The 15,067-nt window shown below is 40.4% G+C and overlaps 2 protein-coding genes across 4 annotated transcripts in view; both read right to left on the bottom strand.

Annotated features, from left to right (window-relative positions):
• Positions 1-2,588, bottom strand: part of adamts14 (ADAM metallopeptidase with thrombospondin type 1 motif, 14) — a 46,264-nt gene extending 43,676 nt beyond the window's left edge. The window contains exons 1-2 of the mRNA XM_087784295.1: positions 2,035-2,588; positions 1,398-1,816 (exon numbers count right to left, since the gene is read on the bottom strand). Of these exons, the coding sequence (XP_087640421.1) occupies positions 1,398-1,816; positions 2,035-2,113 (498 nt within the window). The 5' untranslated portion in view covers positions 2,114-2,588. The remainder of the gene's footprint in view (positions 1-1,397; positions 1,817-2,034) is intronic.
• A 7,877-nt stretch (positions 2,589-10,465) lies between these two features.
• The window catches only part of pald1a (phosphatase domain containing paladin 1a), a 46,097-nt gene continuing 41,495 nt past the window's right edge, over positions 10,466-15,067 (bottom strand). For all 3 annotated transcript variants that reach the window (XM_087784293.1, XM_087784294.1, XM_087784292.1), the window contains one exon: positions 10,466-11,589. In XM_087784293.1, the coding sequence (XP_087640419.1) occupies positions 11,440-11,589 (150 nt within the window). In that variant the 3' untranslated portion in view covers positions 10,466-11,439. The remainder of the gene's footprint in view (positions 11,590-15,067) is intronic.

The following is a 15,067-nucleotide window of genomic DNA, read 5'->3' as shown; positions in this document are numbered from 1 at the left end:
TAATTTTATTATTGTGAAATCCCTAAATCAGTCGTGGAAACGCGCGTCCTTGTTCAAGATTGTCTTTTCCTGCAGCCATTCATGAAATGATTGAATTTTCTCGTAGGTGTTTATTTATTTAGGGGACGATGCATGTTCATGAACATAAAGATTTAAATATGCCAGATGCTACTTTCCATCTGCAGTCCCTGGAAGATCAAGAAAATACAAAGAACAGTCCTTGACGGTAACATTGATCTTCAGCCATCATTTTAGTTTGGACTATCAAGAATATGGCAGTCTCTTTCATCAGCTCAAAAGCACCTGTCGAGCCTTTGTTATACGTCCGGTCACTTTACTGTGTGTTGTTCTTTTGTAGCACCGACAGAAATGCTTTGGTAGTACCAAGTATCGAAGCATCTTCTTTCGTTCTCAAGTTCCAATATCCATGCGTGATCAAAATAACAATCTGTGGATTCCTTTGAAGAAAAACCGATAAGTTACGAAGCCAGAGAACATCAGATTAATTTGTCACATGAACTAGAAAGATTTGTGTGTAATGTCAATTTCCGTTTGTTAGAATTGTTCTCACAAATATTGGTATTGTGAAAAAGTGTTGTTAAGGAAGGTATCGTTACCAGTATCGAAAATGTTTGATGGTTACCCAGCCATAAGTGCTGGATTTGAACTTAATAAATGCTTTCAAGGAAATCGGAGAGGCCACATAAGATATTACAATATGGAAATGCATATTTGCTATATTTCTGAAGTATAAGGCCATAATGAAAGAATGTTTTTTGTGTGAGGTCTCTAATGGGTTTAAAGTAGCTGCACTTATCAGTGAGCAGTTATAAACACAATTCTAAGTACATGAAAAGTATTATGTAATGAACGTTTTTTGAAGCATATTCTGGCAGTGATGAAGGACAAACGCTTTTAGAATTTTACAAATGTGTGGAACAACTGGGGCCAAGTCTGGCCAAAGTCTCAGCTGGTACACGAGGAAATTGCTCATAATGATGGTTTGAAGCATTAGATTATACAGGGGATACAGGTCTGTTGATCAATATCTACAGCTCTTTACAGCAATTACTTTTGGAGTCTCTCAGTGAGTGTCGATCAATGTAGAAACACTTCAGCCACTCAATATCATTCTGAACTGAAGAGAACTCACCGAGATACTGCACATTATTTGAAGAGGAAGTCACTTCATGACATCTTCAGTTGAGGTGTAAGTTGGTGTTGGACCTGGAATACCACAGATTCCAGATGGTTTCGCGGTTCTATCGATGTGTATGTATGTACACGGTTGGTAGATCACTCAGTAAATCATGCCTGATTTCCAGCGATCTGATCTCTACAGCAATGAAGTCCAACCATAAGTAGTTTGGTGTCATTGTTTCTGAAGCATCACTTACCAGTCCATCGCAGTTGCTGATGGCCACCGTGGCCTCTGGCATGTCGCTCACGTCGCCGGTGAAAACACAGTTCCTGTGAATACGCTCCTTGGCCTTCTCCTGAAAGTCCTCCTGCCATTCCACAAAAGCTCCCGGTGCCACCAACCTCCTGTTGGTCCTGAGGCGGAGGTGCAGTTCTTTCCCGAACACGGTGACGTTGAAAAACAAGTGCTCTTCGACGGTACGGTTGACCGCAGGGGTCCCCGGGGCATCCCGAGGAACCCTTCTCCTGCCGCCGGGAGCCCGGGCGCCGCCGCCTCGAACATCTGCATCCTTACTTCCGCTTCCCGAGGAAACCACGTGGGAAATGTACCGGCCGTGGGAGTCGGTGCTGAATGGCACGATAAGACCATATTCACTTAACTTTCCAGAGAGTTTTTCTGATGGGACAGACAATGTCAAGTGAGAGTCAGAGAGTCAGGAGAGCAGATCAGAGACATTTGTGAGGGGGTTTTATTTAAGCATATAAAAATGGGTTGTAGGGTTCATGGCAAATAAATCCAGCTTTACTGAATCCCATCTTAACCTTCACTTTCTGACACCTATTCATACACTTTTTTTTTTTAACTTTTTCTGCAGAATTTTTACAAGCACTTACCATGGGTTTCTGTAGCCAAAATATGATCCAAAAACACGTGACAGAGTGAGAAGCATATGAATAAATAGATACAATCCATAGCGAGCACGTCTGTGTGGAGGTTGAAGCTCTGGAAGAGAAGCTTGCTGGAGCAACAAAAAAAAAGAGTCAAACTCCTGCGGGCCAGCCGGTGGACATTTCTCTCTCCTTCTACACTCCAAACTGGCGGATATTCGCAAGTTGTTTCCAATCTTTTGGCCTGTGCTGAACTGCAGAGACCGAGGCTGTCTCATCCATTTAGAGAGCCGAGGGGAAAAAATCTGGGGTGCTGATGACGACAACTGCCCGGTACAAGCCGGGGCGGTTTTTGAAGAGCTAATAACTTTTTTTGGTCGTCTTCTTTTTACCTTCTCGGATAACCTCTCGACAAAAGAGGAGATGGAGGAGGAGGAGGAGGTGTTTTTTTTTGCGGAGAGAGGGGGGGAAGAAGAAGAAGAAAAAAAAAAAAAAAGTCGGAGGAGTTCAGATAAGAGAGTCCCGGTGGAGCCACATCTGCCGCCCAGTCCTGCGGAGCAGAGCCGCCACTTGAAGCCCCGGCAGCCGACGCTGGGAGCGCCAGCCCTCCGCTCACACCACCGGACGTCGGGGATTTAAACTCCGTGGAAAACGCTCGAGTTGATCAATAAATAGTCGCACTGTTATAAAAAAACAACATTCTTGACGAATATATAAATATATTTTAAAATGTATCGCTATAGTTATTATCAGCGGATGTTGTTATAACGCTTTGCTTAAACTCACTATTTAAGTTTATAAATATATAAAAATAGATACAAAATATAAAAATAGATATATATTTTTTCATTCATTGAGGCGAAGTAAGCGATATAAAGTTGTAGCTAGTTTTTTAAACTAGACTGTAAAATATCGTTCTAGCAGCGTTACTGTTAATTACAATGCATTATGGGTAATTCAAAAAAACAAAACACTAGACGATTATACGACCGTTGTCGTGCTTCACTTGGATTAAACTGTAAACGATACATATTAAAGTTAAACACTGACTCTTTGTTTTATTAACCAGAAGAGGACATGGCGTCAATGTGTATGTTCGCTAAGAACACGCTTTTAATACATGTCTTTGTTGACAGAGCCAAAAAGGTAAAAGCGGCAAAAATTTAAGAGGAAGCTGAAAAATGAGAATTTAGGTAAGAGTAACACGTGTTTTCTATGTGTGTTTTACTGTTTGTCTCATTGTTTTTTTGTTTATCTTAATTGTATTTTATACTGGATGTTATGTATTTCACTCCTTTGCTAATGTTAGCAATGCTAGCGGTTACATTAAGCTAATGATAGCGACCAGCATTAGCCTCCGCTCTAATGAAAGTCCTGTAAACATTTTAGAAAATGCAAGAAAATACAAAATGCAATACTTAACATTTGTGATGTTTAGTATCAGATTATTGAAACAAAAAGGTTAAAGGACACTTTATAGTTCTAGCATAATAAACAGAACATATGGAGGAATAATACAAGACCTTCATAGCAAGTATGAGTGGAATATATTTCTAATTTTTTTACATCTATAACCATTCAAATCCAGAAATAAGTTTTTCAGTCAGTTTGTAAGGTTTGATAGATAGTAACCATTGAATAAAAGCGTAATCACCCACATGCCCTTCATTTATGTTGCACGTGACTTGGACTCCTTTAAAAATATGTTTTGGTTTGGATTCTATGAGCGCACTGAACTCTGTTTAATAAGGCGTCCTCTATTGAATTAGTTCAAAGAAGATGATGTTTTTATGTTATCCCTGTGGTTGTGAGTCTGTTGTGTTGAATCGTGTTGTGTGGTAAAAGCTGAATGGACCAGAAATGACCCGAGCGTGGATGAAACTGTTGTTGTACTTTACAATGTGCACGTCAACACCACCAGCCTGTGACCTTCACTTCTGTTTACGGTGGGGTTTTGTGTTGAAACTCAAATTTCTTTACTCATTTCCATGGCCAAAGTGACTCGGATTTCATTAAAAAACACACTGCTTTAATAATGAGTTCTGCTCATATCTGCCTCTGATCGTGAAGGACCTCGTGAAGGACCTCGTGCAGTCCAACGGTCCGGGATCTGCCATAATCCTGCAGAGGTCACTGTGAGCATACGTTCAATTCTCCGACAGGGATCAAATCCAACACCATCATTAATAGTTTAGGTGTGAAAACTAAAAAAAAAGGGGATTCCATCTGTGGAATGACAGCCTGTGAAAACTTTGGAGTGTGTGTTTTTTCTTTTTGTTAGAGTCCAGACCGGGTTGGACACGAGCACGCCGCCACTGAACCAACAGCTCTGGAATCCTTCTCAGAGGACGAGCAGAGTTGGGGGGGGGGGCGGTGGGGTGTGGGTGGGGGGTGAATGAGTTTTGACGTCGGGTATTTTCATAAAAAAAAAAAAAAAAAAAGGTGTCTAGACGAGACATTCTTTCTCCAAACAAGCCCACCTCCCCCACTCCACACAGGGCCTGCATTCTCCTAATTACTCTCAGGATGGTGGATGTCGAGCAGGTGTGGGGTCCCAGGCAGCGTCACTCCTCGAGGGTGGCAACGAGACGAACTGGATTGAAACTCTCTGCACCAGTAAAAAAAAAAAAAAATGGAAACTAACCGCCATGTGAGGATGGAAACCATTAACTGCCTTTTAAGAACTTTTATGCTCTTTTTCCATCCATACCATTGAGTTTTGCATGTGTCTCGAAAGCCAGGATTCCAAAATATATAGTAGTATTCAATTAGAAGCCTTGTTTTTCCCCTCTGAAATGAAAAGCTGCACTCAAGAGTTTGCGGTTGAGTCCACACACCAGAACAATTTTCTACTACAGCGCTGGGATTAGAACACGGTGTCCTAGGTGCTGCACGCTTTTTTCTTTCCTTTGCAACTGTGACTTTATAGGACTGTTAACGTGTCGCTGGTGTGTTCATGGATATCATGAGATACTTTTTTTTTTTGAAGAACCAGAGGGGTGCAAGGGCTGGAGTTTTTACTGGAGAGATTGTGGGATTGTCAGCGTGCGGAGATCTGGGATGCCTGGTGATGATGTGCTGTAATGTGGTCATGCCAGCGTGCTGAGAAAATATGTGACTTTTCATCTCCGAAGATGCAAAGCAGCTGCTGTTCTGCCTGGCAGCTCCAGGGAAGAAAGTGTCTGTGTTGGTTACTAACCAGGGACAGCATTTTGGTCCTCATGTGCTGCGTGCATGGAGGAGTCTGAGGCGGAAAGGTTGGACCATGAGCACTGAGTTATGACCCTGGTCAGGGGTCAGCGAGTTTCACTTGTCTTTATGAAAACGTGAAGCGACTGTAATTAGTATCTATTTTTTTAAGGACGTGTTGACTCGTCATCCTCTATTGTATCATCAGTATGTGTCTGTTTGCACAAAACTCTCTTTTCATTGAAGTATTAACTTCTTAAGCCCCGCCCACTGAAAAGTTTTTTTTCTGCAGATTAAATCTTGTTCACCATAACCACACCCACGCTGTTGTAATTGGACAAACACTAAAGTTTGTCACCGTGTGTCATGAATCCCGGAAGTTTCCACCTCCGAGGGAATCTTGTATGAACAAAGCATAGCGTGATTTCAGCTGGCTGGAGGAGGAGTGAAGCCATTATTACGTCACAATGCACTCCGCTCTCGTAACCTCTCCTTCGCCGAGATTTCAGACGGGGGATAATAAATGATCAAATATTCTTCATATAAATTACTGTGTTTTCATTAATGCAGAAATTCCTATTTTGAAAATATATATATAATGGGGGATCCATGACATTGCAGTTACACTGTTTCAACACTATACATATATATATATATATATATATATATATATATACTGTATATATACATGTATATATATATATATAGTGTTGAAACAGTGTAACTGCAATGTCATGGATCCCCCATTACTACATACCACACATTTCAATTTACTTTCTTGTCAAATTAAAACTTAAATGTGATAACTGATATTTGCCTGCCTGTGAAATGAAAGAAGATTAAGTCGCACAGCACTAGTTTGTGTCCGAACAACCAGCAGTCCGTCACCGAACTGAAAGTTCACTTGTGTCGCTCAACTACTAGTCATTACTTAAAGTTTTTTGTTAACTATACCATAGACCAGGGGTAGGGAACCTGGTCCAGAAAGAGCCGCAGTGGGTGCAGGTTTTCGTTCCAACCATTCAAGAGGACACATTTTATCCAATCAGGTGTCTTAGGAGTGTAATCAGTTGATTGTCAGTCTGGTGTTGCTTGCTCAGCTGAAACCTCATTGGTTAAACTGTACATGCTTGATCGGTTGGAACAAAAACCTGCACCCACTGCGGCTCTTTCTGGACCAGGTTCCCTACCCCTGTCATAGACCATTCAAGTCATCTCATTTAGTTGACATTGACATGAAACTTTTGTTCTACCTAGGACTAACAAATGGTATGAATAATCATTTGTAAATGCAATCACAATAAGTAGTATTTTCACAATCGTTTCACATTATCTTGTAAATAGTAAGTAAGTAAGTAAGTAATATTTATTTATATAGCGCTTTTCGAGACCAGGGTCACAAAGCGCAATACTCAAAAAAGTACATACTTTAAAGATCAAAATAATACTGAGAACAACACAGGAGTTCGAGAAATTCAAGGAAAAGCCTGAACAAATAGAAACGTCTTAAGATGTTTCTTAAAGGAGTCAGTAGATCCATCAAGCGCAAAGAGAGAGGAAGATCGTTCCAAAGCTTAGGAGCAACAGCCTGGAAGGATTTCTCTCCTCTGGTCCTGAGCCGTGTGCGTGGAACCATAAGTAGATTCTGATCCACAGACCTCAGAGCCCGAGCTGGGGTGTAAGGCTGGATCAGATCAGTGATGTAAGGAGTCTGACCATGAATAGCTCTGAAAGTAAGAACCAGAATTTTAAAGTTGATCCTGAAAGAAACTGGAAGCCAGTGAAGAGTTTTAAGGATCAGAGAAATGTGAGTTCTTCTACTTGAGCGGGTCAGAATTCTCGCTGCAGAGTTTTGTATCAACTGCAGACGAGACAGCTCCTTCTTGTTAAGACATGAAAACAAAATGTTACAATAGTCCAGACGAGAAGAAACAAACGCGTGGATTTTCAAGCTCCAGATCATGTTCCGACAATATAAAAAAATGATCTATTAGGACAGAGTGGCAAATGTCCCCGAAGTCAGACATTGAAGATGCCTGGCGTAACAACACAAAAGAATATCTCACTCGGGAGTTGAACCTACAACTGTGTTTAGGTGAAACAAGTTCTCTCTCAGGTTGCAGACGCCCCAATACTTACTCTAGAACTCTTGGAACCCACAATGATCAATGCGCCCGTAATTGGTTGACTCGACACTCAATCGTGTGAGAAAGCAAACTCCCAAGCGCAGTCAAGTCACGGCTGAACAACACGGTTGGAGATTTTCGTGCACCAATGCATTATGATCGGAAACCAGGTTCACGTTTCTTCCTCCCTAAAGACACCAAAAAACATCCAAATACCCGCACACTGCTCGTCTGTATTGAAGCCTGACGTGAGAAATTGTTCCAAAAAAACTAAAAAATCAGAGCAGCCAAAAACATCCCTCTGTTCTCTAAGAGGCACACAGATGCAGAAGCGTTTCATAATTCCAATCTGTTCATTTATTTCTTGTTAGACTTGATTTAAAGTTAACTTTGTCAACGCACAACCACAACTTTTCTCGCAATTTGTTCTGACCTTCAAGAGTTTAATGGTATAGATTCACATATAATCAGAGCAAAATAAGCCTTTGTAGCTGTATCAGTCCCAAGAAACATCCAGTGATGGCTTTAGCTTCAGAACGACATTGAACTGAAAGACGGATAATGAGAAAAATGAGGAAAAAGACTCATTTTCTTTCAATTGTAGAAGCAACAGCAGTGAAGGTAGGAAAGTAAGCAAGTCATTTATATTTGTAAAGCGCTTTTCCAGACCAGGGTCACAAACTGCTTAAAAAATCTAAACAATACACAATAAAATATATACTTTAAAAGATTAAGACATACAAGACAAACACAGTCTCAGAAAAAGGAAAAGCCTGCACGAATAAAAATGTCTTCAGATGTTTCTTGAAGGAGTCTGTAGACTCCATCCTATCAAGCTTTGTCTGCTTCACTTCAGAGTGTTATATTCAAACATGTCCAGGTCAGCCCATACAGAGGAAATGATGAATCATTTTTTTTCTGTTGGTCATTCAAAGAAGAAGAGAAATGGCAGTGATCCAGAAAGGAAACCCAACAAACAACAAAAGCGGCTTCACTTGGTTTCCATTGACAATAATCCAGGAAAGCCACCGTCTGATAGAGTCCTAACAACTTCCGCAGAGATAAGCTGGCTATGCATTTACAAGACGGGAAGCGATCTTGGATATCAGATTCTCAAAGCCGAGCGGCAGGTCTCACTGATCCGCCGGCGGCCGTCTTTTATCCTGCACACAGCCTCCTTTCTTGAGACAATCTTTTTTAATTAAGCCCGTACCTGTCCACATCAAAAGACAACTCAGATTAGTCTTTTGATCTGCCTAAGCTCTTTATTACTTTTTATGGAATATCTTACGACTTCGGCTCCACAATGAGTCAACTGTTTTGTCTAAATGTTCATCGTTGAACCCGGCATTTGGTGTCATCTACAGCTGGAGTCGAACCGGCAACCTTCTTGCTGCAAGACAGCAATTCTGACCCACAACTAAGGTGCTGTTACTAGGATTTCGGACAGCGCTATGGTTGAAGGTTACTAAGCACTGGTCCACAGACCACTGGACGGACACACATTTCATCCTTTAAGACCCACAAAAAGATCTATTAGAACCTAGTTTATCTCGATTAGTGATACACATTATGTAACGTCCTGCTACGTACAACCATCTCCAGTTTCTCAGGCTCAACTCATTGTTTAGTTACTGGATGTTCTTTTGTTATCCTCCCACGCCGTCTCAACACCATGTCTTCTTAGCTTCTCTGACCTTCATCATCCATCATGTATCATTCTGTAGCGATCAATGGTTGAATTTTTAAACTTTTTCTTGAAGACATGAAGTGTTGCTGAATGTTTGACATCCTTTTCAAATAATACAATACAAAAAGGATTTTAAAGTAGTTTGTATCCTCTTTTGTCTGAAATTCGTATTTCTTCTAAGATTCTGTTTTATTTTTCCGTCATAAAAGATCTTTTGAAATGCTTTGTAATGTCTCATACTTGATGGTATTGTAGATGAATAGGGCCACTCCTCCTCCACCCTTTTTTTTCCTGTTAATATAAACAAGATTATATCTATCTATTTATCTTTGCTGTATTGTAGTTTTTGGTCATGTTCTCATTGATATGAACATCAGATCCTGACAGCCCGGGTACCAGACTCTCTCATTCTCTCTTTCAACATACTTCCATGTTGTTGAAATCCAGATCGATGCATCTGCCTTTCAAGAACTCAGACACCTGCACCTCCACAGATTTGATCTCAGAGCCCCAAAGTTTTTATAAGCATATCTTTCTTTGTGATGTCCTCCCGGAGCTGTTTGATTTTAGCCATCACCTTTTGAAGAAGCCCTTTCATTTCTTTGAGTTTGTTTTTTATTGCCTTTATCTCTTATTTCATCGCCATCAGGGTTTCCTTAAATAATCCCCATTTTGACTCACTTTTCGAGTTCTCCTGTTTTTGGTTGGAAACAAGATTTAACCATTTTTTCTTTAACTTCCAGTCTTTAAACAGTCAGCCTCAAGTGGACTCTCGGGGAACTGCAGCTTTTTTTTGCACTTCTATGTTGCCTTCACTTTTAAAAACCAGATGTTGCCCCTTGGTAACACAGAAAGAAAACCCTTGCTCTAGAAAAAACAAGTTAACTCAGACAACGGATTTTTCCTGTAAATGAAAATGTGCTGTGGTACAAAAGCTCTTCACTGATTGGACGTCTCTACAAATAGAAATGACTTAAGCATTTTGATGATTAATCAGCTTTACTAACATTACTAACAAAGAGGCGGCGGGCAGAGCGAGGACACACAATAAAAAAAAAAGACGGTGGCAGATAAAAAAAATATATATTTTATGGTTTATATACTTAACAAAAAAGATAAACTATATAATGACTCAACTGTTCAGTGCAGACGTCAATTCTATCCTGCGGTGAACTCTGATAAAAGAGGCCACTCGGACATACGAGTGGCTCCTCGGCGAGCCTTGACAAAACAGAGAGGAAAAAAAAGAAAAAAAAAGACAGGAAGTGGAGAAATGAAGAGACAATTATTTGGCACCAGATCCAGATCCACAGTGAAACAAAGCAGAGTTGTGTTTCAAATAACCTGGGTTGAAATAAACCCTCCCAAATCCAGATGGATCAGTTTACGCCTCGAACAGCTGACATCCAGATAACAAGGAAGAGGCCGCGTGGACGTTAGAGCGAAGGATTTATTATAGAACAGTACAAAAGAATACAATAATTAGCCTTTTATTACAAGCCTTGTGTGTTCGTGCGACTCAAAAATACTATTCAAATCTGCTCAACTTCAGTGGAGGGTAGGATTGTTGCGGTTGAAAGACGGGGTTAAAAGAAAACAACAAAACATTAGTTCAAATAATAAGTACAAAGAAGATGATTATGTAAATAAAATAAGTAGTTTTACAAGGACAACGAATGCTATTTTGCAACAATTAAATGCTTTGCATTCCATTTCTTGTGTGTGAAACGAGGGAACATTTGTCTGTGAAGATGCTGCGACTGCGGGTTGCATAACGGAGGGAAGTGAATTTAGGGAGGAGGAGGAGGAGGAGGCGACGACAAGGGAAGTTTTGCTAGTCGGTAGAATTCTCATGCTCAGTCTTTTTCCTTTTTTTTAACCATATACTGTATAGAAGAACTGTGACACACTAGCCGTGTGTGCTGGGTACCCGTGATGTCACACACATTCTTATAGTTCACCCCTTTATCTACAATTTACTTTTGTGTCGTTATAATAATGACGCTTCAGATCAACGGATAAAACATGTTAAAAATGTTAAACTGAAATTAAAAATTAGCTTCAAAGAAAGTCCTTTGAGGCACAAAAAAAAACAGAAACTTGAGGGAAAGAGTTCGTTTAAAAACAAAAAAGGAAACAGCCACGAAGTGAAATAACAAAAAAGTTAATTCTGCAGTAAACAAAACCAAACACGTTGTTATCTAAACTAAACGATGTGCAGGTAAACAGTCTTTAACTCAAGAGTAAATACCAGCACACAAATATTAGTACGATGAAGTCATCATTTAGAAAAAGAGCTCTAAATTAAAACAGCTTCAAGGCAGCGATTGGTGCTGAGATCGACGACTCCAAAGGGCAGGACTGGACGACTACTGTGGACCGGGAACTGGGCACAGTGGTCTGGGTTCAGATGAACTCGCCCCGGTAAGGAAGTGACTGCACTCTATGTCTCTGCCAGCGGAAGCGCAGTCGGGCCAGAGACGAGTCCCTCGAGGTCTTGAACTCGGAGAAGTCCAGCTGGTCGAGGATGTCATAAACTCCGGCTCTGGCTGCAACCTACGACACAGACGAGAAAGGGATGAAAAAAAAAAGACATTTTAAGAAGGCGCTTGTGGAAGACAAATGAGGGGGTATTTTCTGAAGGTAGGAAGGAGTCCCTGGATCAAGCATCGTCTTTAACGTGGGGCCCTAGTCCTGATCACAGAAGAGACTAAATCTAAACCGACATCAAGGAGTTTAAATTTAACAATTTTCATCTCTCTCACAACGGTAGCGTGTGGCCTACTCATCAAATCCTTGAAGTTTAAAGATGATAGATTGAGTCATTTTATGTGGTCGGGAAATATGGTAAGGTCCATATAGAGTCAATGATTTATTATTATTATATTATTGCTAATGTTTAAGATGAGCCAAGCTAAGGTATAGAAAATTGTTGATGTCGGCAATTAAATTAAGTTCAGTCACTGTATTTTTTTGGAACGAGACACGTTTTTGCCTCCAAACAAAAATAAAGATCATCATGCACGAGACTCTAGGAAGATTGGCGCTAATGGAGAGATGGCTGAACATAAAACTGAGTTTCGTTGCTACTTTTTGAAGAATCTCCAACTGCGGCAAACTTGGTTTTTGTGTCGGAGTTAATGCGACGACCTCGAGTCGCACACTCCATGTGTCTGAGAGTGAAGAGTGTTGTTGGATCCACTGACAGCCAGAAACATGAGGCTGTTTAAGGCAAACAAGACGAAACCGTCTCTAACAAACTGACAGTAGTTCAAGACAGTTGAGCTGCAGCAGATAAGAAAAAACATTTCCCATGATACAATGTCAGAGCTTAAGTGTTTCATGTTTTATTTAATAAAAAAAAAATGAAGAAGAAGTAAAAAGTGACGTCTAAACTTATGTCACTTTAGTTGAACCAGGGATTTGGATCAATAGGACATCAAGAAACAAAGGACATTTACTTGTAATGTAATGCAACGACTTTTGAATAAAGTGAACCCAGAGACTCCTGTAATTGGTTTACATCATCACTTGAACGACGTCAGCTCCTCGACTATTCTGCCTCCTCATGTTTTTGCCCGGACGTGTTCGAGGCTGTTTAGACAGCTGTTCGGCGGAGAGGATGAGTCAGCGGCGCTGTTAACAACCTCGACAGAGAGCGACTGACTAACGGATCCGCTGGACTCAGTCCTTCCCCGCGATGTGGTCAGACTGGAGGTCTTCCAGGAACACACAGCAAACATCCCAACAAGCATCTGGGACTCACTTCCCACACAAGTATCATCACAGCAACGCTCAGCTGTTCTCCGCCTCCTCCACCGGTCGCACCTCCACATTAAATCTCTGCTGTGCTCAAAAGAATCAAAGTGGTCTAAAAAGACATTTGAAATCGCTGAGTCATTCATTTAGAAGAAAACAAAAATACATTTCCATATCTTTCAATGTAAATGTACTACCGTAGTCATCAACCAGTATCTGTTTTGTTTTTTTTAGAACAAAGGGTTTAATCCTCAAGATTCAAATTTAAAATAACGTCCATTGATTTACGAATGACTCAAAAGGCAAATTGATCACTTGGAATTTCAGGGGTCAAGGTGAATGACCTCCCTGGCTTCCATCAATACATATGCAGTGCTGGAGGCCGTTCACCATGAACCAGAAACAACACGAGGAATACAAAAAACTCATTTGTTGGAGCCTTCGGGTCACCTTGACTCTGAAATAACAAGGGTTAAATCTGATTAAATAAATTAAAAACTATAACATTCTGTGACTGTCGAGTAGAATTTCATGGCAGAATACCCACCATGCAGTGCAAGACAAGTTTATATTCTGATTATACACTAAATATATGGCCTAAGTTAAGCTAAACTGCTATTTTAAAGCATCAAAGTAATGATTTCAAAGTGATGACACTGGTAGTTTTAAGTGTTTGTTTTTTTTACACTTAAAACCTTAAGTTCCACGGCTGCTGGTCAAGGTCATGTTCAAGGTCAAGGTGCAGTTACCACCACAATTAAAAAAAAAAAAAAAGGTAAGACCCTAAGTTCCTCAAAGCCATCATTAGAAATCATTCTGGCAGGACAAGTAGCAAGACTATAAAGTCTGCAAGATCCTTTCAACATATGCTATCAAAATGTAAGCATTTTCTTCCAATGACACCGAAAAGGTAGCAAAAAACTTTGGGGGGACTCATGGGAAACTTTCTGTAGGGGGACGAGTTGCCCCACAGGCATTCTCAGCAGGAGGACAAATCACTATTCAAAGTTTACATATTGCAGAGGGAGGAATACAATTTCCATTCCTCTTTTTACTGCTTTGATTAGTGGGATCCTGCGGGGCTTGTTTTCATCCTATGTCGTGTTTGTCCAGTGTGTGGGCGGAAACATCACAAGATAGCTTCTGCACATAAACCACGTGTGAATACATCACTCAGGATTTACAGCGAGATAAATAAAAGAAATATTGTAATGGCGATATTGACACATTCGATATTATGTTGCTGTTGTCTGGAACCAGCATGTCGGGGGAAAAAGAGACAACCTTGGATAATGGCTGTGAGCAACTTGTTCCAGGATGAAACTGCACAACTGCACTTTACGCTGTACATTTACAGTCAAACACTCGAGTGAAAGGCAAACTCGCATTAGTGAATGTCTCACTTCAAAGCTTTAACTCCAGGCATTACACCAAGGGTTGTGAAGCTACGTCATTAATCCCAGAAGTCGCCATCTTGGAGGTTCCAGTTGTGTAAACAAAGCAAATGTACTGAAGATATCCTGAAGGACTTTGTGGAAAATGGTTAAGTATGTTCGTTTTTTTTTTTTCAGTACCAATCGGCTTACTGTGAAAAACATAAGATGTTTTATCTACTGCCAAAAATTCATAAAAACCAGAAAGAAACAATGCCAAAAATTCCTAAAAACCAGAAAGAAACAATGCCAAAAATTGTCAGAGGACACGCTTTTAGTTGGTTCTACAATCAAAACCCTTGACAACATCGGGATTTGTTCGTTTCCTTTTTAGGCAAGTGAAATGTTGACAGCAGCGGTTATCAATTTACAATCGACTTTTTCCACTTATGTTGGGATCATTTTCTACTACCCTTGTTATATAACATCACAGACAATACGCTCTCCGGAAGGTTTTATACAAAAAGCATCCATCAGTGATTTCTACCTCAAATGTTATAAAGGTTGTTTCAAAGAAGAACTTTGCAAAAATAGAAACGACACCAACGCAGGGCGAGTTCTTTATTTGCCATTAAGCTCAAGGATAGAGAAGCATGGCAAATAAAGAACATGAACTAAGATCAAAAGTAATTACTTAAGTTCACCCCTGTCTGGAAATCTTGTGAGCTCGAGGTTTTTCTACGAAAACACTAATAAGGTGATATCGGTGGAAAAGCTGAGAATGTTAGCAAACAAACATGGACAAACTACTGTCCATCATGGATGATGACAGTCATCCTCTGAACACTGTCATCAGTGAGCAGAGAAGCACGAATGCACCTCAGATGCAACACTAACAGACT

Source organism: Callionymus lyra, chromosome 2 (genome assembly GCF_982586985.1).
Source record: "Callionymus lyra chromosome 2, fCalLyr1.hap1.1, whole genome shotgun sequence".
Lineage (NCBI taxonomy): Eukaryota > Metazoa > Chordata > Actinopteri > Syngnathiformes > Callionymidae > Callionymus > Callionymus lyra.
Note: the sequence above shows the minus strand (reverse complement) of the source record. Positions and strands in the feature narration are given on the sequence as shown.